This window comes from Corylus avellana, chromosome ca9 (assembly GCF_901000735.1).
Source record: "Corylus avellana chromosome ca9, CavTom2PMs-1.0".
Taxonomy (NCBI): domain Eukaryota; kingdom Viridiplantae; phylum Streptophyta; class Magnoliopsida; order Fagales; family Betulaceae; genus Corylus; species Corylus avellana.
This window is the reverse complement of record NC_081549.1, coordinates 19,778,652-19,803,320: the sequence shown is the minus strand read 5'-3', so window position 1 is coordinate 19,803,320 and position 24,669 is coordinate 19,778,652. Positions and strand designations below refer to the sequence as shown.

The window sequence follows — 24,669 nt, the reverse complement described above, 5'->3', positions numbered from 1 at the left end:
CACGCGCTACATCTTCGTGTCTATTCGACAAGCCCATACCAGTCGCTCCAGCTTTGAACCAGTTAGTGGGCCCGGAATCCCACTACACCCGAGCGATTTATAAAATCGGACTTTGAACCATTTTGAAATCCGCAGACAGACGGAGGGGTTAGGATTTGACCGGTTACCGGTGGCGGGATAATATATAAAGCCAGCCGGGTAAAGTTGGTTAAAGCTTTGTTTGGAGTGGGAAACGCCAATTTGCCACTCTGAAAAAAAAACGCACTTAATAGTTTTCCTTTCCTCGGATCACATCCGTTTCTACAGAGGAAAGAAAGAGACATGGAATCCGACGAAATTGAACATCGTCAATATCTCTGATTTGACATTCAGTTTATGTACTAGTACAAGGTAAGAAACAATTGAAGTCATCTATTTTCGTTAACCTTTTGTTTGGTTGCCGAGAAAACAAGTGCAAAACACTCGAGTGTTACCAAGCCGCGACGTTGTTGTACTAGGTTTGGTAGAGCGAAGTTATTCTCAGCCTTTTGTTTCTTAAATTATGTTTTAGGAGCTGATTTTGGTTGTTTCTTTTGGCTTCGTGAGCAGCGAAAGCGGATTGCAAAACGTACGTACTTCAGCTCTGGTTGTGCCATTTACTTCGTGCTATAGTGGAATCGAAGGTTTAGCTTGTTTAAGGTTGTAATTTCCTAATAATCAGACTCTGTTACTTCTTCTACACCTTGTCTTCTTCGTCCAAAATCCTTACGAGTTTCATGGCGTACTTCGTGCTATAGTGGAATCGAAGGTTTAGCTTGTTTAAGGTTGTAATATCCTAATAATCAGATTCTGTTACTTCTTCTACACCTTGTCTTCTTCGTCCAAAATCCTTACGAGTTTCATGGCGTACTTCGTACTATAGTGGAATCGAAGGTATAGCATGTTTTAGGTTGTAATTTCCTAATAATCAGACTCTGTTACTTCTTCTACACCTTGTCTTCTTCGTCCAAAATCCTTACGAGTTTCATGGCGTACTCGTGCCAAAAGGTCCAGGAAATTGTTGTTACCCTTTTCCAATTGTTGTAAAAGCACCAATCCCTTCGATTTCTGGTGCTTCATCTCTGAGAGTGAGTGGGGGAGTTCTTCGCGATGGGCTTTTTGCTTATAAGGTCAACAGGGCCTCCGATCAAACGAAGAGCGGGTTTGCGGATAAAACAAGCGGGACGAGGATCATACCGGGGGAGTTAGGGAGGTTTTCTTTCGGGATAATTTGGCTGAGTGTTCTTTTTGGTATTACTAGAACTTTGTGATTTTCTTGAGAGTCAAGTAATGGGGACTACTGCTTTGAGGCAGTTGTTGAAGAGCCTTTGCAGCAATTCGCTTTGGAAATATGCGGTTTTTTGGAAGCTTAAGCACCAGAGCTCGATGTAAGTTGTTGTTCTTCTGCTACTTATCTCTAAGGGTGGGTTTTTGAAAGTAATCAGAATTATGTGTTTTCCTCTTAATGTTAATTTTCTTTTTCCTTTTCTCTATCCACATGTTTGTGTGTTTAATTTAAAGTCAAGCGTGTGTACATACTTCATGGAAATTGAGTGGTTTTCTTGCCTTTCATGCAGCATTTTAAGGTAATTATCCGTCATCATGTATGGAATTTTCAAATTACATTCAACATTGAATGTTGCAAAGGCTATGAGTAAGGAGCATGGATTTGGGGGGGGGGGGGGTTGAATGCCATGGGTGGAATTAAGGGGCATACGGAAGGGTTTTAAAGTTTTCGCCATTTGAGAAGGATGGAGCTAGTTGTGACTAGTCCAGTGGACTTTCGTTAAAAGTCCGATTGGCCCTTCAATTTTGCAGGCCAAAAGTGAGTTTTTAAACAAAATCACAAAAAAGTGTTATTTTTAGGAGTGTGTTTGAAAATAAATAAATAAATAACGGTTTTTCAAATCGCAATTAAGGAGTAGGGTTTTTTAAAAACAAACTATTTTAAAATGTCAAACTGCAATTATAAAGGCTGAATTGCAATTTTACCTAACACTAACTGGGTTTTTAAAAATCACATTTTCATTAACTGCGTTATAAAATCACTATTTTTTCAAACTGTGTGTTTTGAAATGGCTATACCAAATGGACACTAATTCGTGGTTATTTCTCCAACTGCCTCAGTCAGCTGAACACGTGGTTCTTGTGGACCCATTCCTTAGTATACAGAATTCGTTTTGGTTGGCTTCACATTGTAGAATTAAATCTTTAAGCATCATCATGTTGGATAAGCGTCTGAAATGGATCAAATTATTTAGTCATTTGTTTGAGTGACATATGGTCTGTAAGACGTTATATGACTGATATCTTGAAGATGAGAAAATTACATGAGTCAGTTTCTGGTTTTTGACAAGTACTATGAATCAAATACCAGTTTGTTGCTTATCTATTACTTCTACTTTGTATTCTTCCTAAAGTAATAAGTTGTTTACAAATGTATGTTTTGGGTATGTTATTGAAGGTAGCAATGTAGTTGATGTACGTCTCCAGTATGATGTTACTTTCCTTCATATTTCAGGATTTTGACCTGGGAAGATGGGTATTGTGATTATCCAAAACCAAGAGAACATCTGGACAATATATCAGATGACAATTATTTTGATGATGTGAATGAGATATATTCTTCATGCTGTGAAACAAATGAACGTGATGGTGGTGGACGGGAATATCCAATCGGACTAGCGGTAGCTGATATGTCATGTCGTCAGTATGCCTTGGGAGAGGGGTACTATCTTGTGCTTTACCCTTATCATTACAGAACTGTGTACTACTTTCTTTTGCTCTCCAATGGAATTTCATGCATATATCTTTACAAAATTTGTCTTCAGAAACATGAGATTAAGTATCCACATAATTTTTTATTGATTAATTCGTCTTGAGACTTGGTTTTCGGATGAAGTCTTATTAATTTGATTTTGAAGGCAATTTCCTTTGGTTTTTCTCCTTCACTCCTGCCACCATGCCTTAAATTTTGTGGTTATGCACGGCATACTAGTCCTAAGCTTATGGTCTTGCAAATCTCTCTCTCTCTCTCATTGTGCAACATGTTATAAAGTGACACCCCTAAACAGTATGCTCACAAGTGAGGTTCTTTTACATGAGGCTTTGAGTTTGGTAAGTAATGGGGACTGATCCTGGATTTCTGAAATTTATCAGGGTTGTTGGTGAAGTTGCATATACAGGAAGCCATTGCTGGGTTCTCTCTGAAAATAATTTTACTATCGAATTCAACTCCAAGGTAGTTCCTGAGGTGAGATTGTTATCTTAATAGTTAATTTAAGAAAGAAGTTATTGATAGTTCTGCAAGTACCTGACAGAAGACCTCACAATTGCAATTTTTTTGGTTAACAGTGTCCAGATGAATGGGCACTTCAATTTGCAGCAGGTATCAAGGTAACTTCATTCTGAATTATTCCATTCAAACACATCAAATTTCATTTCATCTGCACTGATTTGAGTGTTGCAAACATTAGGCAAAGTTGCAATATTGGCTGGCTCCAACTTCACTAATTATTTTTTTTCTTCAAACAATTGATCAGTTGATTATTTGCGTTGTGCAGACTATTTTGCTGGTACCTGTTCTTCCACATGGAGTTCTACAGCTAGGCTCATTGGAATGGGTGCGCAATTTCTCACCTTCATGTGTTGGCTGTAATGATAGTTCTCTGATTTTAGAAGGCACTCTAGCACCAACTTTTCTGCTGTTTTATTTTTTAATAAGTAATTGGTCTCAAGGAGAGATTTCAACTAGTGACCTTCGTTTCATGAGGCGTAGCCTCAGGCAATTGAGCTACCCTTTGGGGTTGTACCAACTTTTCTACTGTTGTCATAGGTTACTTTTATTTGTGACCTTCCATATAGAATAGTGATGTAAATACTCTACAAATTAAGTCTTAAAGAATTATGAATCACATTGTTAGGATCATTGTGACTCATGGTGCATTGTATTTGACAAATTCCTCCCTCCAACATCTCCCACTCCCCCGGCGAAAAGATTATTGCGCATGCTTCAGTAATCTTTTCCCTCTATCCTCTATGTGTATGTGTATCATATGCATTCTTCTTGTTTTTCTAATAGTCATCTTATGTGTGGCTTTCTTCTCCTATCAAGATTTCAGGTTGCTGAAGATCTGGCCATGGTTGCATATGTTAGAGATAGATTCAACACCCTTCACAATGTTGCAGGGATTAATGTACCTTTTACCTCAAAAGGGGATATTTTAGCTCAAACATCATCACTGCAGTCCCTTATCCTAGAGAACTTAGATGAGCCCTCAGCAATAGCCTTAAGCCAGCTGAAAGCTGATTTGATGGCATTTGACTGCATTAGACCTGATAAAAACAAATTGTCGACATTAAATGAAGTTGTGCCAGCATCAACAGTTCAAAATGCAATTCAGGTATCTGGAACAGATCTTCCAGGAATTCTTGGTGGTGAAAGCAAAAATCTGACTCGTGTTCCACCAAATTACCCCATTGGTGGACCAACTGCTCTGCACCAATCTATAAATGGCATCCAGCTGGATATGTTAGAGACTAAGCTTTTTGGATTGTCCTGTCTGGATAAATCACAGGCTTATCCTCAATTGAACAACTACAAGATGGGGGAATTTGAAAAACGCTCCTATGGAGTCAATCCTTACTCTACAGGATTCACAACAGAACAACCGTTTGGGGACACAAGTGCTAATGATACATGTCATAAAAGTGTAGGCAGTTTCACTAGCTTTCCCATAGATTCTGAGCTGCATGAAGTACTTGGACCAGCTTTTCAGAGACACGCCAATGAATACCTTTGTGACTCATCTTTCTTAGTTGAGGATTCATGTCGCAGCTCAAGTTTAATCTGCAATTTAGATCTCTTTGATGGCACTCAGTCATCATGGTTTTCCAAAGGCGATGATGAGGATTATCTCTTGCAATCTATAGTTACCAGTGTATCTGGCTGTTTAGATGATAGTTTAACTAATAGATATAATAGTGTTAGATCAGCTACAACCTTGTCAGGACAATGTGCGGATTCCTTCCGGTCACCAAGTCAATCTGAAGCAAGTGCCTTAATGAATGATGATTCAGCTCCATGGAGCCATTTCAGGTCCCCATTTGTTTCCGGGGACAGAAGTGCCTTGACTAGCTCAGTTTCTCTCAATAATACGAAGAGTACATCGGTTGATAAAAAGCAGCAAGAAAAACTCAACGGCTCTGTGCAGCCTAGGAAGGGAACCAAGTGGTCCAATGTTAGCAAAAGACGAGCCAGAGTTGATGAAAACCGAAGGACAAGACCGAGGGATAGACAAATGATCCAAGATCGGCTCAAGGAGCTCCGACAACTAGTCCCAGATGGTGCAAAGGTGAGTGCATTCTTGGGGTAGGATTTGTGGTCCTTCACATTGGTAATTACTTGTATCTTTTCCCAACCTGTTTTAAGCGTCAACTGTTTTTTTTTTTTTTTTTTTAATGTAAATTCAGTGTAGCATTGATGGTCTCTTAGAGCGAGCCGTAAAGCATATGCTGCATTTAAGAAGCGTTACTGAGCAGGCCGAAAAACTGAGGAAATTGGCGAATCGAACGGTATGTGAAGTCTGCTCATTTGTTGATTTTTTTTTTCTTTCATATCAACTGCCTCTATAAACATAGAACTTTCTCAGATTTACAAATATTATATTCAGAATAGAAATATTCTTAAATAGATTTAGTTTATAACAAATATCTAAGAATTGGAGTATTTTGGGAGGATAACTGCTGTGGTATGAGTCTAACGATTCATTTTGGGTGGATCTGTTGAGGTGTTTCTTATGTTTGACAATTTTCGTGTAATTCATGATGAGAGGCTTGTAGATTAGAACAAAATCCACATAATATAGGCTCTATTAATACAGTTTATCATAGAATAGGAGAGAGAGTCCAGTCCTATTGAATTGAGAATGACTGCATTTTACAATGAATGATTTGATTTAACTCATAGAATCATCAAGTATAATAGTCACAGAGGAAACATGGTAGTTGTAATGAGCTAAAACATATATGTTTGATAAATAAGGTGGTCGTTATCCCAGCTGAGACACAGCCTGGTTGAATTGAGTTATGCCTTCCATGTAATATAGGATAGCCTTGAATTTGTTTAGGTGTAAGATGGCTGCTTGATAAACAGTGATTGCCCAGAAACCAGTTGAAAACAATAAACTACTCTTGTAACTATCAATGATCAATCACAGAACCTCTGTTCCAGAACATTAGGGATTACCATGCTGGGCAAGGCTGTGAGACAATGGATTGTCCAATAATTTGCCCCAGATAGACCAGAAGTCTGAAATGGATAGTGATGGGGACATTAGGTGACCTAGTTTGCATATTGCAAATTATAGGGGTGTTTTCATGTAGCATCCTCACCTTAGGGTGTGGGCTTAATATGTGAGTTGGCCCAAAGCGTTGGGCTTAGATGTGCAAGCCATAGACTTTGGGCCCAGTTAGCTTTGTAAAAACTGGATCAAAGCCTTTTAAAGGAGACCGCAAAAACTAATGAATTTCATAATTACATGGTCTAAATTCATGACATATATAATTTAAAACCCTAATGATATGCATAATTTAATGGTTTAATTCATGACACATGACATAGGTCAATATGATTTCAAATCTTTTGATTCCAACTTTTCCTAATTTTTGTAGTAATGAAATGATTTACATACCCTTAATCCTAATTAACTAAGTCAAACCTTGCTAATTATCATGCCTTGGAATCACTTTTTCATGCTATGGGCCACCTGGAAGACAAATTGCTTTTCGTGAAAGAAGCTAGGCAATAGGAGGTGACCTTCCACTTTTGGGGGGACAACCATGCTTTTTAGGACTTCAAAACTTACTTTTGGTGCCTTACACTCAACTACAACAGGCACCCCCTTTAGAGACACGGCATGTATGTCTTCGGTGGTATGCGTTTAGGACCATTTAGTGAAGCCTAAAATGGTGAACTTACTTAGGAGGAGGTCCAAATAGGCCATTTTTGTGACCCAAGTCCCCATAAAAATGTTTTTGAGATTTTTTAAAAGAAAAACTATAAATCATTTTCTAAGTAATATTCCAAAACTAACCTTACTTCAGTACCTTTGTTACTAGGGTTTCATTTTCCTTATAATTTAAATTCCTTTTTTAAAGAAAGGAATTTCTTTAAGAAACGGGGAAATGTCATGAAGGTCAAAGTAAGTTATGACTGACTTCTAATTAGGGTTTATGCGCTTAGACCGACATAGTTGAACTTTATTGTTAAGGTTTTAGCAATTCCCACCTAATTTCTTAAGTTGGTCTCATGGTAAATAGTATTCCTTACCCCTTCCAAATGAAGTTTTAAATTCTCTGAGTATTGCTTCCCAATAATGCATTTGTGATAAAGTACTTGGAATGTTTAATGATGTTGCGGCTTATTGTTTTATGATAAAGTAATATTACCTACCCCTTTCAAATGTTACTTTAAAAAATAATATTATTTAGTAAATTACTATACGATTGTTATACAACTGGAATGATAAATGTTATTTAAGTTCTTAACTCTTTACTTAAAGGATTTTTAAACCAACCGTTTTTAATTCATTGGGAAAGTTACTTCCTGAGCCTATTGCTCACTTTTTGTTTTTTCCATTTTCCCAGGAATTAAGGTGACCAAGATAGGAGGCCATGATGTTTCGTCTCTTTATAAAGGAGAAAGTTGCATTCACATACTCCTTTGTTATGCTATATTTTAATTTTAGTTAGTGCCTTAGAGCGCATATGGAAAATCACTATGACTATCTAAATTATGTTATGAAAGTTTTAACGTACTACTCTGACCTTACGCTTCCGTAAAATATTTTTCTCAAAGCATGCACGTTAATGGTTTACAAGTGCTTTGGGGTTCCTAATAGTTAACCTTAGCGCCACTAAGTTTTTAGGGTTAACAAACTAGGCCCTCCCTGAGTGTTCCATTTCGAGTCTCGCTCTCTCTTATCTCATTAGACAATTATTAGTGTCCTTTGTGAAACACTTACTAATATCCAAACAATTTATTTGCAAATCGTCAAGAAATTAGAAAATCAAGCTAGTAATCAAATCAGTTATGACTGCTGGAAGTAACAAGCAGAACTGAAATGCCATGCAGGTGGCTAACCACGAGAACTGTGGATCATTTGAAACCAAAAATGGTGGTCAAAATGGGGGTCAAAATGGGACTAGCATGGCTTTTGAGTTTGGCAGCGAACATCAGTTATGCCCCATACTCGTGGAAGATCTTGAATGCCCAGGCCACATGCTGATAGAGGTTTTTATCATCTATAACCCTCAAATAAAATTTATCCAAACCCATATATTTAATACCATTTTTTTTTTTTTTTTGCCAATTGCTAAGTCAATTCATATCAATTGCAGATGTTATGCAACGAGCATGGGCTCTTCTTGGAGATTGCCCAGGTGATTCGAAATCTGGAACTCTCCATCTTGCAGGGTACAATCGAATGTCATTCAAACAATGCGTGGGCTCATTTCATTGTTGAGGTATTGATTTGTTCAAATCATCTTTTAACAACATGCAAAAGCACCGCAAGCATTATTCTCAAACACTTAATCTGCAATGTGAGCAGGTTCCCAAGGGCTTCCATAGGATGGATGTTTTCTTGCGTCTGATGCTTCTTTGGCAGCGTAAAACAAAACCCATCACAAGCAAGTGTTGAACTATTCATGGCGTTAGAAGGCACAGATCTATTGTACCACTACAAGGATTTATTGTTTGTGTACAACTCATGCACTTCTTTGTGTTCTGTAAACGATGGACTACCTCCTAAAAGAATGAAAACGTTCACATATGCATGCATGCACGCACACGAGGCACCTTTGGGAGTGCGATTTTAATAAGTGCAATTTTAAAAATTATCGTTTTTAAAATCGCTACTTTTTAAAATCGCATAGGCGTTTAATAAAACATGTTAAGAAGTACTTTTTTTTATCAATTGAGTATTTGAACAACATTAGCATATAATTGTGGTTTCATAGCCAAATAGGTAAATATTGCGCCAAATATTGATTTAAGTGAAATCGTGATTTTGGTTTAAATTTGCATTGTTTCAAATAAGCTTTTCCTAGTTAGCTTATAAAAATCGTAGATTTTTCTATGATTTTAACATTTGCGTTTTTAAAATCATAATCCCAAACACTTTAAAATTGAGATTTTGTTTAAAAACGCAGATTATTTTTTTTAAAATGCACTCCCAAACGGACCTTTTATGTATACATTATACATGAAAAGAACTAATTAAGAACACTAACTACCGTCCTCTAACAAAACTTTCAGCTCAAATGGGTCTTTCTGCCAGTAGTAGCGTGTGCCACCAGCCACAGGCAACATTTTTTGGCCGACAACCATCAATTGACACTTGAGAGGGTTCGTTTCGGTCGGTAGAATCCCCTAGGCCAAGCTGCAAGCAAGCTACAGTAAAGGGCTTGTTTAACTTAAAAAATTATTAACAAACAACTCAAAACAATCAAATACTTTTATAGTTAGTTTTACCAAAGGATGTCATGGTTTTTTATTCACTATTTAATCAAAAAGTTACCTGGCCGTACTTGTTCCATCCCCAGCTGAATAGTTGGCCGTCCTCTTCAAGAAACACAAGCATATGCCGAAGTAAGAACCCCTATATTTCAATCCCGGGATACAGGTAGTATATTGCACTCTTAAGTGGCGAAAAATCATACCTGTTAGTACGGCACTGTGACGAGCCCCACAAGAAACTAATTTGGCATGCTTGCTCTTGAGACTCGGAGCATCCAAAAGCCTTGGTAGATCCTGAAGCAGATTAAGTATGACTTCACTAAATATGCCTCTAAATATCTTAGACATGTACATTGGTGCATTTTGAGGATAGGATTTGGCTTTAAGTGCTGGAAAAAAAACACTACAGAAGATCTCTTGTAGTTTTTTCAAGAATCCAAATTTAATTTTAAGTTTTTCATGAAAAAGAGAGACAACGGATGTACCTCAGCCTGGTCGGCACCAGTTCCCAACTGTCCAAATTGGTTCCCACCAAAGGCGTACACACAACCTTCAATAGTGATGCATAAGGTATGCCAAAGTCCAGCAGCAACTCTTTCCACTTGCGTACCCAATAAAGAAGACACACAAGTTGGCCTCAGTTGGTCATTTGTGCTCCCTTGCCCACACTGAATAAAAAAAAAAATGTCATAAAGAAAAACAACAGCACTATCTCAGATATTCACATGAAGCAACAATGAAACATGCTTTGTTGAGAATGTTGAGAATAATAACAAATGGAAATTAAGATGAAGGTGAATGTGAATGTGAATGTGCGGTCAGGAAACACAAAAACTAGGATGGTTGGTGCAGCTAAAGTGCAAAGCAAGAATTCTTCCAGTAATACACAATTTCTTAACGTCCAATCAACTCTATTGCCGAGCCTAATCAAGATGAGGCTGGCCTTCAAGAAATACTACTTCCTAGCTAGATATATTGATGTAGACATTCTACATGGTAGGCAAAAAAATGGCATCAGAAAGCTCACCTGTCCGTAAAGTCCCCAGCCAAATGTAAGCAGTGCTCCAGCATCTATGATTGAAAACGAGCGTACGAGAAGAAATCGAGTCAGAAAATGCCAATCAAATAATAAGTTAACATGTGTACCATCGAATCAATAGAACCAAGAATACAGATGATACACTGTTAATAACTACGTCAAGAGACTAATGGGTTCACAAAAGTCAAACCAAAAATGCAACTAACTTGCACCATGTATTAAACCCACTGAATTCATGTAGAATATTAGAGAGTATCTGGTGATAGTACTAATAGGCCATGGCCTGAGAGGAGAAGCTAAACCAGTGATTTCTTCATCATCTTCGGAGAGAACTAGAAAAGTTGTCCAGCTATACGACCACTATAAAACTAACCACCTATGCTGACCTGTTATTACTGCACTGTGCCGGCCTCCACAAGCAATTGCTTTCACGTAACTTCCAAGAACTTTAGAAACTTGTGTTGATGAACTCACGTTTCTTTTCCCTGAAGCAGATGGCTCAATGCAAGGTATGACGTGAGGAGAAGCCACTGTCTTTACCCGATTACCCAAACCTAGCTGCCCTTCGCCTCCATAGCCCCAACCCCACACCTGTCCCATATCTGAAAAACTTTGGTAAAAATATGATGCATCATGTGTCTTGCTTTACATCAAAAATCTTCCATAGCTTCGTACTTCATACAACCTACAAAACTATATTGTGTGACCACAAGGAACCGACAACTACACCTGAAACCATGAGCGAACGGGTTCTGGTGATTCAAGACACAATGGATTTACCTGACAGTACTAATGTATGGCGCCCACCAGCAGCGACAGCGGTGATCCTCACTCCAGCACCCAAATTTACCAGACAAGGTGAAATTGTGAAGTAATCATCCCCAGTTGTTGAGCTCTCAGATTCTTGCTTAGCTGGTGATAATTTCCTTCGCTTCCCATTTTCATCTCCCATACTTTTGTTATCAACCTGAGATATTGGCCCACCACTCAAATTGGAGCCTTGATCCTTCGCGCTCACTGTAAAATATGGCAATCTTCATTACTTAATTCTTGAATTGATTGAAAGGGGCTACCATTTGCTTTATCCAATAGAAATGAATTTTAAAAAAAAAATCACCTTGGTCATTTGCTAATGAATTTTGTTTCCCAGTAGTATCCTTTTGGAAATTTCCCCTGATAAGCAAGTCACACAAAATCTTTTCAGAGGGAATGCACTCCTTCCATCCCCATGTGTATACTTCACCTGTCTCTGTATATCGAGAAACAATTTGACTTTAGTAACACTATGTGTGTCTGAACTGAAAATGAGATTGAGCAGACAATCTGTTCAGCATTGATCCCATAAAATTCCAAGCCATTATCAAAGAATGTAAACACCAACTACTTGAAGCTGGTATATCTATAACACTTTCCCCGGAAAATGTCATCCAAAAATTAAAAGGGTAGCCGTTTACTATCAGTTTAACTTTTAAAACACAATTGTTTCTAAAGTATAACCCATAATCAACAGTAACAGCATTTCCCATATATGATTGCCAGGTTCTATTTTCTCAATCACCATACAGAGCCTGTCTTCTCTTGAGAAATTTCGGCCACAAATTTATAGAAAACTCCATCAGTGCTGATTGGCAACCAAGCTGTAAGTCACTATCTAGCTGTTTCCCTTGTCTTTCAAAATGAATTCTTAAGATAAATTTCTTCTTTCTATTTCCGCATTCCAAAGTAGTATGAGTAGGAGAGTACCTGTGACTGAAACACAATGGGCCCATCCAGCAGCTGCCTTTAGCACTGAAGCCTCAGTTGGAAGAGGAAAAGGCTCTGGAGTTTCCTAAACAATATGTTCAGTAGAAAGAAGATGCAAAATAAATTCCAGAGAGTAAAATCAGGAAAGAAGTTCACTAATTAGAAGATCATCGCATTACCCCGTGCTTCCCCGAAGTCAAATAGCTTTGACCCTCATCATCTGCCGAGCCCCACGTTATAAGCTTCCCGGACTCTGATTCCACAATAAACAGACCCACATACCCAGAACAGAATGATAAACAGACCATTTCAAAGAAAAACGCGAAATATAAGCTACAGAAAAATCATTAAATCTCCAATGAAACCCAAATATGTCTCAAAACCATCTAAACTCCGTTACAGTTACAAAGTTTCAATTAGAATTTTTTATTTATTTATTTATTTATTTATAAATAAGTGATTCATTAAAAAGAGCTGAGCAATACAACCCTACTACACAGTTTCAATTAGAAATTTCTTGCGCCAGTTTATGAGATATGACACTTAACAGTTACAATTTAATGAATTTATGCTGTACATTTAAAATACACAAGCATACATACGCACACAAATTATTTTCTTCGATCTTACAAAGTACTACACCCATTAGAACGAAAGAGCAAAAGGAAAGTACAAGAATAAACAAAAACAAATTGAACGATCCTTCAAGTGAATTTGAATGTTTGATATAGCCCACTTTGTTAGGTAGAATATTTTCTATCGAAAAATGGTTTTAGTCGAAAACTGTTTTTTTGAAAAGAAATGGCTAGTTTTTGTTGTTTGTTTGCAAATCTGAAAATAATTTTTTTAAAAAAAACATTTTTCTACGTTTGACTCGAAAATCCACAGTTACTTCTTATATTTTTCATATAATTTGAGGAGCGAGAAAGAGAGAAACTATTAAAAAGGGTTAACAGTTCCACTCATACGTACACAAATTAGAAAACAAAAGGAGAAATTAAATTCCAATATGTTGTTTAAACGTTATCCAGATTGGTTTATTCATATTGTAACGAGCTTGTTATCTATTTTCTCTCCATGCTTGATTTTAATATGCAAATTTTAACAATTTCATCGAAACATGAAATATGGATCAGGATGCTCTAAAACTCTTAGGGTACTGTTCTACCTCCTTCAATCCCAACCATTGATTTCTCACCAAAATTATTAAAATTTTGTCAAGTCAGTATTTATATTTCACCAACCCAGCGTTTGAAATCAATGGTTATAATTTAAGAAATTCTACGTACAATATCCTATTGAGTCTAGAGAATCTTAATGTTTGAACACAACTGGAATCAAAGCAAAGTGTAATTAAATCAAAATAAAACAAAACAAAGATATATGAAACGTAACGGAGCTGGAGATTCAACCTGAGATGGCCATGGCGAAACCACAACCACCACCGCAAACATCCTTCCAGGAATCTCCAACGCCAGACGGATCCGGAAGCCGTACTGTAGACGGAGAAAGAATCGGAGATTTCTCCGGCGAAGCCCCTGGAATATACCCCCACATATACACCACTGCTGCTTCTTTGCATTGCTCCGTTTTCACACACTCTTCTCCTTCTCTTCCATTCATCGCAACTTTTTTTCTGTGGAAAAGAAAAAACCAAAACGACGACGAATCAATCTCTCTCTCTCTCTCTCTAATAGATTTGCAGAGGCCCGATAAACGCTTGAGAATAATTCCGTGACTTTCTAAAAAGGATTTCGTATCATTTACAAGGATATAGCGTGTGCCACGTCGGAAGCCCACGTGCTTTCTACGACACGTGGAGAGATCAGGGCCGCAGAGGGGATTAGTTTTTTCGAAGCCACGTTGTGGTGAAAGCTTCTGGAAGTTGAGAAGTTTCCTCGTGTTCGGAGTTTGCAAAGTGGTCGACACATGGTGGGCCTAACACTCAATATTATATTTTATTCCCTGTTGCGGGGTTTATATTATATTATTGTTTTGTTTAATCTGTTGTAGAGTTGTACGTGGCATCACGCTGGATTAGGAATCTACTAGATGTTACCTACTACTTGCTTTGGTGCGAGTAGGTCCGTTGAAATTTACTGCTTTTCATCGACGGTTGGAAAGTGACACAAGCCTACAAGTAAAATTTAAGAAAAAGATGTTACGCACGCCTTTAGTTTCAAAATTCATTTCTAATTCATTTGGAGTAGATTGTTCAACAATTACAATATCTCAAATAAATATAAGATAATTTTTAATACAAATTTGTTCTAGAATTGACTAATGGTTGTGATGCAACGTAACTTAGTGGGCTGCAACGAAAAACATCAATAAGTAGCGGATAAATAATTCTAGATCTTGAGTTTATTAATGACTTAAGAATTTTTCTCAAAATATAGAGTCTATTTATGATTTTCAAGGAAAAATAGAAAGAAAAATCACCTATGAGTAATTCTTATTAGCAAAATCAATAATAAACAACAACTATTTTCTCCGGAGGCTATAAGCATATATTTATAGTCGAAAACCCTAAACCTAATAAAATATGACATAAATACCCACAAAACCCTAAACCTGATAAAATAACAAAATAAATACTCCCAAAACCTTAACCCTAATAAAATAACAACATAAAGTCGGTTTAAAAAATAAAACAAACTAATGGTTACGCAATCTGCATCATTCTCCCCTAGTAGAAGAGAATTAGTCATCGAATTTGGTCAGTTCTTTCCACGGTCCTTCGGATGCCCAGTCAACTCATTTCATTCGTCATTCCTCAAAATCAAGACAAGGTAACATCCCACAATAAGCGTGACGCTTCTTATCATCGAAGTACCTCGATGTTTGTCGTGAAATCCCCACACACCCCTTTGCTGTGTAGACTTGCCATGATTCTCTATTATTTTGCTCTACCCACAAGCCATGAGAATCCCCAAAGAACTCATAAAGACCCTTTTAATCTTTGATAGAAAAGTCTTCTCCACCATATAGATCTCATCACAATTTTGGTTAGAATAATTTGATAAAATAGCATCTATCCCAATGAAATCAACATAGTCAATTAGCTCAACACTAAAATCGAAGACTTTATCTTCGAGGCTCTTATCAAGCACATGTTATGTAGAATTGTCGTCAAAAAGTGCAAAACTATCTGAAAGATTTACCTCTTCCAAGGGTTCCTCTTCTTCATGAAAAATTGCAATAACTCTTTGAATGGTTTACCTCTTCCACTTGTTCCCTCAATTCTTCAAGCTTTTTAGTTCTCTTGATTTCGTGCGGATGATTAGGAACATTTGACCCCGGCACCAAATCAAGTTGAGGTTGAATGTCTCGCAATGACGGTACTGCTTTCGGTAATTCTGCTTGGACCACGTCGACAAATCTTCCCAACAGCTCCTTTATCGGCCCCGGTACCACTCCCTTGATGCCGCTTTTCATGTCCGTCAACTCCTACTTGACTACAAACGATTGACCATCCCCTTGTAAAGGTTTTGGCTCCGCCCATGGGCTATGCAGCAACGTCAATTTGGTATTACCCAACATGAAGCTATACGTGTTTTTTGTTTCATCATGGATAGTAGCTTTATCATCTTGCCACGGCTTGCCCAATAATATGTGACACGTCTCCATGTCAATCACATCACACCATATAGTATCTCTATGTTTAGCTCCAATGGAAAAGGACACTAGACAACGTTTATAAACCGTTATCTCGTTTCGAAACCGTTATCTCGTTTCCTTTTGTGAGCCACTCCAATTGATAGGGAGTAGGATGTCTCTTGGTCTCAAGCCCCAACTTGCGAACTGCTTCCTCCGAAACTATATTCTCATGACTCCTTGGATCAATGATAAGCTTGGCCCCATTGCCTCCCGTGGTGCATATAGTTTGAAATGGTTGGCATGTACGTTTAATGTATCGGGACACCGAACGACACTTGATCTTCGCCCCCTCCTTAAGCACCAACTCCACCATCTTCCTAGGTACTTCTTTTTGTGAAAATTTTCTATTTTTTTTTGCCACCATGAACTTTTTGGGTTGCAAGCAACTTTGGAATTCCGGTGTATTGAGTTTGAATCTACTTACCCGCTGATTGACATGAGCTTGCGCAAGGTGTTGACGTCCCTGCGTTCAGCGCTTCGTAAATGGGTTTCTAGATCCATTCCCATTGTGACGACACCCGTCGGATACTTGGGTAGTGAGGTCTTCAATTTGATTTCCCATAGCCTTGAGTCGATCTTCCTTGTATTGCCACCACTCAGCGTTAGATTTGCCTTCCGCCTCCATGAATCGCGGTCTTGGTTGGCGACGACAACCGTTCTGCCGAACGATTGCCGTTTGCTCTTTACATGTTGTCTCCGTGCACACGTACACCTCGTTCATGTCTGCAAAGCGGTTGCTCGTCCCCATTCATGGAAAGTAACTGAGCTCTGATATCAACTGATATAGTGTGACTTGGTGGGTTGCAGCGAAGAACGACAATAAAGTAGTGGATAACTAATTCTAGATCTTGAGTCTATCAATGATCTGAGAATTCTTTTTAAAATATAGAGTCTATCTATGATTTCAAAGAAAAATAAGAAGAAAACTCACCTATGAGTAATTCTTATTCAGCAAAATCAATAATAAACAACAATTGTTTTCTCTGGAGGCTATAAGCATATATTTATAGCGTAAAACCCTAAACCTAATAAAATATGATATAAATACTCCCTAAAACCCTAAACCTAATAAAATAATGAAATAAAGACTCCCAAAACCTTAACCCTAATAAAATAACAACATAAAGTCGGTTTAGAAAATAAAACAAACTGATGGTTGTGCAATTTGCATCAGGTTGTCTCTTGCTTGCCCATAGATTCAGTAGCAGTTTGAAAGGTTGACCTATTCAAAAATCTCCGGATCTATGCTTATTTTAAACTCCCCGAAGCATTTCTTCGTTTACTACGCCCTTCCTCGTCTCTGGGTGCCTAGGTATCCACCGTAAGCCTTTTCTCATTTGAACATCGCCCTTAACTTTAAGGCTATGTAATCCTAAGGTGCTGTTAAATGGAAGAATCCTATCAACGCCCATGAATGATAAATCATAGATCGAACTGCCGAATCGAAAAAGAAAAATTGGGTGCTATCGTATAACTTTGTATCGGCTAAGTTCACGAGTTGGAGATAAGAGATGTGCCCAATAAATCACGAACAGAGATTATTTAGCATAATTTTCACATTATCAATAAGTTGCTCAAACCGATTTCAACACCGTCCTTTCTTTCACAAAGCTTGTACTATTTTTAATGCATCTTCTTCTATAGTAACATTTTGAAGCCTCAACTCTTTGTTAAACTCTTTAACTTTCCAAGCTGCAAAAGCTTCAACTACATTAGGATCAAATATCAGAGGCTCTAGGAATACGCCTTTATAATCTTGGGCAATTGCACCCACACTCGTCCAAGGTCGCATCTCAATTTACCTTAATCACGTTGGCATGCAGTTCTTTCCATTTTGGGGTCTCTCTTGTTTGGTTTTGCTCGTTATAATTCCTCATGCTAAGTAGACTTTGTGACATTCTTGTATTGACTGATTTGCACTTCTAACTAATAAGGAAGGATGGGAAAGCTCACTTCAGAAAACAACTATATTTCTTCAAAGCCAAATTCTTCTTGCCATGGCACCCATCATTTCAAAATCCTCCTAGTCTAATATCTTCTAAAGTCCTTCTAAAATGCATAAAATAATCTTCTTATTCACAGAAGCTTTTTTGAATGGCCTAATAAAATTTTTAAAGTGGTTAATTAAGTATACATTAGGGCATGATTTTGAATCTTGTAATGGAAATCTTCACCTGATTAGTGTAAAGCACCTTAATTAATTCCTATTGATGTCCTGGTGGGACTAAATTAAGTTATGACTCAGTTAGACTTGAAAAAATTTATACCCATCATGTGTAGCACCCAACAGGCAAATTCTACTATGATCATGTCTAAGTAGAATAGTCACAATTAGTCTCATCTATATGTCATTTTAATTAAAAAAAAAAAAAAATACATAGCTACCTTCTAAATCCCATAATGATATTGTCAAAATCTTTTCAGAGCCAGGAGGACAACAATCCCAAAACCTTCTTTATCACTCTATAAAATACTTGTTATATGTATCTGCATATCAATGATATCGTTAACTGTTCCCCTATATATAATATTTCAATTTCAACATTCACCGATTTAAACCATAATGATTTATTTCAAATAACAACTATCATTCTTACCGTACACTCGTGATTGTGATTATGATTAAATATATGCACTTTTTTATATTTACAACTATACAATATACTCACAAATAACAACCATTATCAAAGAACTTTTTTTTTTTTTTTTTAAATTTATTTTATCAATTTTCAGTTTCACAAAAATATTATACGCTTGATATACCACTTTATTTACTGTATTGTTATATATATAGTCCACTGTATTCTAAGTAAAATGATGTTTTATATATATATATATATATATATATAACAGGGGGAGGGGGTGGGGGTTGCTTTCAGTTCGTTAAATTTGGGTGGGCCAAATTCATTTCACAAATGGGCCATTGATGATTGTAAGGTTGTCTACGATGATAATTGAGACACTTCCCCGCAGAGTCTTACAAATTTACAATATTGAGACAAAAAAAAAAAAAAGGGTGCCCTGCTTCTAATTCAGATTGCCAGTTGGTAATGGTCCCACGTGGCCGTCCCCCTCATTTGATGGCACAGACAGTATAATTGTCGAAGAGCGATTGATTGACATCTCATGTAATATACCTAGCATTCTATGAGACCCAACACTGTTTTTTTGGACGGTTCATGATATCATGCAATACCTAATACCATTTTTTTGAATTTTATTTAAAATCAACTGTTCAAAGCATAAAAAAAAAAAAAAATTTTAAAAAAAGGAAAAAAAAAATGGCCTTTTGGTGTTTATTTTTTCCACGTTCAAAACTTTTTTTTTTTTTTTTTTTAACATGTTTACACAAGGGATGAAGTACGTACAAGTGAATGCTAGGGTTTGGAGCGAGGAGCTCAAACCCTTATCATATAGCCCATCATTAATTCATTATAAAATAGAATTAAAAGAGCTTTTAAATTAGTCTCTACATATAAGATCTAGCTCGTACCACTTGCCATTAACAAAAAAAAAAAAAAAAAAACCATGCTCTTAGAAACATGTCAATAACCTGATTATTACTACAATGATCACACTTAATGAGTCATACATCACCCATATATACCTTATTCGAAATATAAAATTATAATTATAGAGAAATATTAAGGGTTAATATTTTTCTCATATTTGGCCTATGTCATTTTACAAATTAACCATTAGATTTGTAGATTTTTGTGGACCTCACATAAGTCAATGGTAGACACCACAAATCTATGATCTATTAAATTTGTAAGAGAATATGAGCAAAATATAAAAAACGTATTAACCCCTTGCATTTCTCATAATTATATGATCTTGGTGCCTGATAACTCATATATTGAGTTGGCTAGAAACCAGTCACTGTGTATCCCCCATCAACACATATTATTTGTCCTGTGATGTATGAAGCCGCAGGAAGGCAAAGGAATGCCACCACTGATGAAATCTCATTAGGCTCTCCAAGACGACGTATAGGAGTTCGAGAGATGAGTGGCTCTAAATCTTCAGCATGAGGAGTATCCTAAGGCAAAATGAAGTTTGACATGTTAATTATTCTGCTTAATCTTAGCATATGTTTCAAAAAAATTGCAAACTCTTTGAGAAACCTTAATCATTTTAACTGGGAGGGAATCCTAGTGTACGATATGGTGCACGTGTGAGTGTTGTATATTAATGTAGTCTTGGTGGAATCCCTAGGTGATTGCGGGGAGGATGAGAGATATTACAAGTGGCATAATTGTTGTTTTGACACCCCCCGGTGCAACGGTGTTCGTGCGAATATTGTCTTTTGCCCATTCACATGCAAAATTCTTCGTTATTTGGTTGATTGCTCCTGAAAATTAGAAAGTGTAAAAAAATTAGTAGTTATAAGAAGAAGAACATGTTTTTTTTCTTTTTCTTTTTCCTTTCCCTTTTATTTCCTCCCATATCATCTAGCAAAAACGTGCCTTTGGATGCTGCATAGCCAGACAAATAAGGTAGAGCTATCACACCAGCGATTGAGGATATGAATACAATGCTTGCAAGTCCTGATGCCTTCAAAAGTGGGTGTGCAAGCTGACAAAGATGGTAGGGAGACTCAATGTTGGTGCTCATTATAGTCGAGTAATCTTCAAAAGTATGCTCTGTAGTTTCTTTGAGCCTCACTGTTCCAGCATTGTTTACCTAAGGCAGCAAATTAAATCAGGCTCACAAAAGCAAGTACACCACAAAGCAATATGATATTTAATAAAAAGACATAATAAGAAGAAAGAATGACTGGTAATCTAGGTGATCCATTCCCTAACCCGACCCCCTACCGTTGCCCTATCGGGAGTGTAACACATCGGTTCCGAAAAATTGAAAATAATAACAAAGTAATAAGATTCTATCTCCTCTCAATTACAAAAGTATGCCTCGTAGAACGGGTGAGGCTCTTTCTGAGGGAGCTCTCTATCTTCTCCCTTCATAAGCTAAGAAAATTAATTTGGGCATCAAGTGCTTCCGGTCAAAAGACCGGCAGAATGATCACTTTTCTCTTTTACAGGTGCAAAAGTAAGCTCAATCGATACGTGTGAAATGTGAAGGTTGAATCTTCTAGGACTCAACAATCATGACTTGTACTTTACGCAAAACCGTATCGATCCTTTCTTCCTACTATTTGGTAGAGGATTAATAAGAACACAAATGATAACAACCAATGAAGTTACTCGTATAGCCTTTCTTGGTGCTAATGAAGTCATGTAACATCTAATACTTGTCCAAACAAAAAACAAAAGATTAAAAAAACATAAAAACATAAGATAAGATAAGATAAGGAAAGGAAAAGAGAGGAGCTTTTGGGAGCTAAACATACAAGGATGTTGAGCTTGCCATCAAAAACAGAGGATACAGTCTGAATCAGCTTCTCCCGCTCGGCTCTGGAAGTAAGGTCACAAACTGAGCCGCTTACTTCGAACCCTTTTATTTCCCATTCTTGAATCCTCTCATTGATCTCTGTCTGGTTACGGGAACAAATGTGCACTGCCGCCCCAAATCCAGCTAGCTCTTCTACTATGGCATATCTGATTATAGCAGTACTCCAACAAAATAAATATAATTGGTTCACAAAACAATGAAAAAACAAGTTACAGAGAGATATGTGCATGGATGGATGGATGGCTAAGCTAACCCAATGCCTCTGGTTCCGCCAGTGACGAGGGCGGTCTTGCCCTTAAGAGACCATCTTTGGGCGTTGAAACTCTGCTCTGCGTCCGCCATGGTTGTTTTCTGCTGCTCTTCTTCTTCCTTAATTTCAAGTAGTTGATAAGCAAATGCTTATAGATTTATAAGCCGGGGCGATTCTTACAATGTATAGAAAAAACTAAATATAATTGTATATTTTTCTAGTGAAAAAGACATTTTACTTGTTAAATTTAAGTAATGATTTTAGCGTAATTAGTCACAAGTATTGAAAACCGAATTTCAGAATTTCTATTCCACCAGTTCCTTTTCCCTTAAATTAACTCCTCCAAACGTCCATCTCTTTTACATTTATTTACTCTATAAAAGTCTCCCCTCTTCTTATTCTTCAAAAAAAAAAAAGTCTCCCCTCGAAAATGGGGTTCGTTCCAAAACAAGTCAAAATGCCGATAAGCTTATGCTACTCTTGCTTGAGTACAGAATGAAAAGACCTTCAAACAAAATTTTTTTTAAAAAAAATGGCGAGTAACTATTTTATGATTAATATTTTATTTTATTATATTTAATTATGTATAAAGTGCCAAGTTGATGTATGTGGTGTGTGGCGTCCTACATTGCTTAGGTCAGGGATGGAGCCAACTTTGAATTTGGAAGGATTGAGGACTAAAATTTTTTTGGAGAGAGACTAATTGGCAAAAAATATCTTAAATTATTATTTTTTTTTGCCTTAAATTTTTCTTTCTTTGTAATTTGGGGGGGACCTAGGCCACTGCCAGTCCCCCCTAAATCCGTCTCTGCTTAGGTGTAAAAAAGATGATGTACTTATATAAGAACACGCTCTCTCTAAATGATACAGGACATTTTGAAGTAAAATTGTGTGGGCTGAATTCTAAAGTAGACAATATCATACCACTTAAAACGGAGTGTTACATGTACTTTTGTCTTCATCTAGACTTCATTATAAGTGAAATAAAGAATCCTATTTCAAAACGGAGATATATAGGCAAATTAGAAAATGATCAAAATGCCGGCATTCAGGGCCGGCTAAACCACTAGGCGAGTGAAGCGCTTGCCTAGAGCCCTCGGATTAATAAGGCCCAAATTTTATTTTTTTTTCCCAAAAAAAGTTTTTTAATAATTTTTTTTTTTTTTTTAATTTAAGGCCCATTTTTTTTTTAATTAGGCCTAATTTGTTTTTTTTCATAAAAACTTAAGGCATCTAATCATGATAAGTAAGTAATTTAAAAAAATGTCTCAATTTAATAAGGCCCTAATATAATAAGCCCGTGGTAAAATAAGATCAATTAATCCAGAAAAAACAAATATACTTATACTTAAAAAGAGCATATCCACTTATGCATCCGAAATTATTTGATTTTGAAAGATCATTTTAACCCTACCTAACCACCCTTTTTTTTTTTTTTTTTCTCTCTTTTCTTCTCCACTGCCGACAACCTCCCCTCTTATCCTCTTTTTTTCTCTTTCCTTAGTTTCACTCAAAACAGAACGTTATGGAGAGAGATGAAGCGAGAGAAAGAGAAACATGAGTATCAATGAGGTAAGGATTCATAAAAAAAAAAAAAAATTAAAAAAAAAATGATTTTTTTTTTTTTTTTTTGTAATGTTTATTTTTTTGCTTGATTTTTCTTATGGGTTTTGTATGAGTTTTTGTCAATTTTTTTGGTGGGTTTTGTTTGAAACAAGTGTATCAAAGAGGTAAGGATTCATTAAAATATATATATATATATATATATATTGATTTTTTTTTTTTTGTATTTATTTATGTGCTTGATTTTTCTGATGGGTTTTGTATAGGTTTTTGACACAATTTTTGGTGGGTTTTGTTTGAAACAGAGGTGTATCAAAGAATCAAGTGAGGAAGTTACTGCCATGCTATGGATTTTTTTTTTTTGATAATTTTGTATGGGTTCTTGATAATATTTCTGGTGGGTTTTTTTTTTTTTTTGGTTAGGTTCTAATCTAATCTAATCATATATATATATAAAAGCCGAGTTTTGGCTCAGAGAGAACCTAGAATTGCGACACGTGTTTTGAACTCATACTTTTTAAAAGCATAACCGGTTTTAAATTTTTTAATTTTTTAAGTGTCTTCTTAACTCTTTCTATTAACCGTTTAGTGTTTCTCCTATTTTTTAATATGGTTTAATAGTTTTCCGTTTAGGTTTAGGCGGTTTCATTATTCCAAGAGTTTATTTCAAAACGTTTCCTTATATGAATTTCATTATTAAGTGACTATAATTAATGTAAGATAATTATGGTTATTAAATTTTTAAACATTAAACCGGAGAGTTTATTTCAAAACGTTTCCTTATATGAATTTCATTATTAAGTTACTATAATTAATGTAAGATAATTATGGTTATTTAATTTTTAAACATTAAACCGGTCCTTTAAGTTAAAAACCGGTCCTCTAAGGCCATTAAATTAACTAAATTAATTCATGTTAGGAATACAATGAGTTTAATATGCCTAATACGTTGAATAGAAAGAAGAAAAAAAAAGGTCAAATTAAATCTATCATTAAATTCTCTTTGATTTCTACCTCTCTCTTTTTACATTTAAAAAGGGTGCATGCCAGAGCCTTTTAAGTCCATGAGTCTGCTCTTGAAGGCAAAACATAGGGCAAAATTTATGGTACTTCCTTCTTTAATAGTCACTAGCAACAACATTCAAGTAAATACTTTTGTTTTGTTTTGTTTTTTTTTAACCACTTTGAATGTATTATGGAGATTTTTTGTTTTGTTTGTTTGATCTACTCCAATTTTCAGACATGTTTTGGAAGTGCTTTTTTCTTCTTTTAAAAGCAAAAGAAACATAAATTTATTTCATTATCTTTATATTTATTTCTCGATCTGAATCTACGTTTTGGTGGAAATATAAATTTATTTCTCTTTTGTTTGTGAAAGGAGAGCATAAATTTATTTCATTATCTTTATGTTTATTTCTCGATCTGAATCTACGTTTTGGTGGAAATATAAATTTGTTT

The 24,669-nt window shown here is 36.3% G+C and overlaps 3 protein-coding genes across 6 annotated transcripts; 1 reads left to right on the top strand and 2 right to left on the bottom strand.

Annotated features, from left to right (window-relative positions):
• The first annotated feature begins 213 nt into the window (after positions 1-213).
• On the top strand, positions 214-8,852 carry LOC132162101 (transcription factor LHW-like). 3 transcript variants are annotated; one of them, XM_059572351.1, is made up of 11 exons: positions 217-390; positions 589-1,406; positions 2,540-2,746; positions 3,178-3,271; positions 3,373-3,414; positions 3,582-3,641; positions 4,140-5,372; positions 5,491-5,592; positions 8,153-8,311; positions 8,419-8,544; positions 8,631-8,852. In XM_059572351.1, the coding sequence occupies exons 2-11, from the start codon at positions 1,309-1,311 to the stop codon at positions 8,718-8,720; spliced, it is 2,211 nt and encodes a 736-aa protein (XP_059428334.1). In that variant the 5' UTR covers positions 217-390; positions 589-1,308; the 3' UTR covers positions 8,721-8,852. The 3 variants fall into 3 exon arrangements, with proteins under 3 accessions (XP_059428336.1, XP_059428334.1, XP_059428335.1); XM_059572352.1 differs by lacking the exon at positions 217-390 and having other exon boundaries at positions 416-1,406; XM_059572353.1 differs by lacking the exons at positions 8,153-8,311; positions 8,419-8,544; positions 8,631-8,852 and adding an exon at positions 7,666-7,838 and having other exon boundaries at positions 214-390.
• On the bottom strand, positions 8,729-14,045 carry LOC132162102 (ultraviolet-B receptor UVR8-like). 2 transcript variants are annotated; one of them, XM_059572355.1, is made up of 11 exons: positions 13,733-14,045; positions 12,500-12,573; positions 12,321-12,405; positions 11,695-11,826; positions 11,358-11,594; positions 10,964-11,179; positions 10,566-10,609; positions 10,024-10,206; positions 9,742-9,832; positions 9,600-9,643; positions 8,729-9,461 (listed from the first exon to the last, which is right to left on the bottom strand). In XM_059572355.1, the coding sequence occupies exons 1-11, from the start codon at positions 13,941-13,943 to the stop codon at positions 9,339-9,341; spliced, it is 1,440 nt and encodes a 479-aa protein (XP_059428338.1). In that variant the 5' UTR covers positions 13,944-14,045; the 3' UTR covers positions 8,729-9,338. The 2 variants fall into 2 exon arrangements, with proteins under 2 accessions (XP_059428338.1, XP_059428337.1); XM_059572354.1 differs by lacking the exon at positions 10,964-11,179 and having other exon boundaries at positions 13,733-14,026.
• A 5,803-nt stretch (positions 14,046-19,848) lies between these two features.
• On the bottom strand, positions 19,849-21,740 carry LOC132161791 (tropinone reductase homolog). The gene is made up of 5 exons (XM_059571982.1): positions 21,652-21,740; positions 21,337-21,544; positions 20,450-20,666; positions 20,228-20,334; positions 19,849-20,022 (listed from the first exon to the last, which is right to left on the bottom strand). The coding sequence occupies exons 1-5, from the start codon at positions 21,738-21,740 to the stop codon at positions 19,849-19,851; spliced, it is 795 nt and encodes a 264-aa protein (XP_059427965.1).
• Between the last annotated feature and the right edge of the window lie 2,929 nt (positions 21,741-24,669).

Excerpts from the sequence above, each read along its gene's own strand:
- LOC132162101 (XM_059572351.1), top strand. The coding sequence starts at position 1,309 with ATGGGGACTACTGCTTTGAGGCAGTTGTTGAAGAGCCTTTGCAGCAAT. Across the intron at positions 3,415-3,581 it reads AATTTGCAGCAGGTATCAAG|ACTATTTTGCTGGTACCTGT; the intron begins GTAACTTCATTC and ends TGCGTTGTGCAG. Across the intron at positions 8,312-8,418 it reads CAGGCCACATGCTGATAGAG|ATGTTATGCAACGAGCATGG; the intron begins GTTTTTATCATC and ends TATCAATTGCAG.
- LOC132162102 (XM_059572355.1), bottom strand. The coding sequence starts at position 13,943 with ATGAATGGAAGAGAAGGAGAAGAGTGTGTGAAAACGGAGCAATGCAAA. Across the intron at positions 12,406-12,499 it reads TGACTTCGGGGAAGCACGGG|GAAACTCCAGAGCCTTTTCC; the intron begins GTAATGCGATGA and ends CATATTGTTTAG. Across the intron at positions 11,827-12,320 it reads CCATTGTGTTTCAGTCACAG|AGACAGGTGAAGTATACACA; the intron begins GTACTCTCCTAC and ends CTCGATATACAG.
- LOC132161791 (XM_059571982.1), bottom strand. The coding sequence starts at position 21,740 with ATGGCGGACGCAGAGCAGAGTTTCAACGCCCAAAGATGGTCTCTTAAG. Across the intron at positions 21,545-21,651 it reads GGCGGAACCAGAGGCATTGG|ATATGCCATAGTAGAAGAGC; the intron begins GTTAGCTTAGCC and ends TGCTATAATCAG. Across the intron at positions 20,023-20,227 it reads AAACAACAATTATGCCACTT|GATACTCCTCATGCTGAAGA; the intron begins GTAATATCTCTC and ends ATTTTGCCTTAG.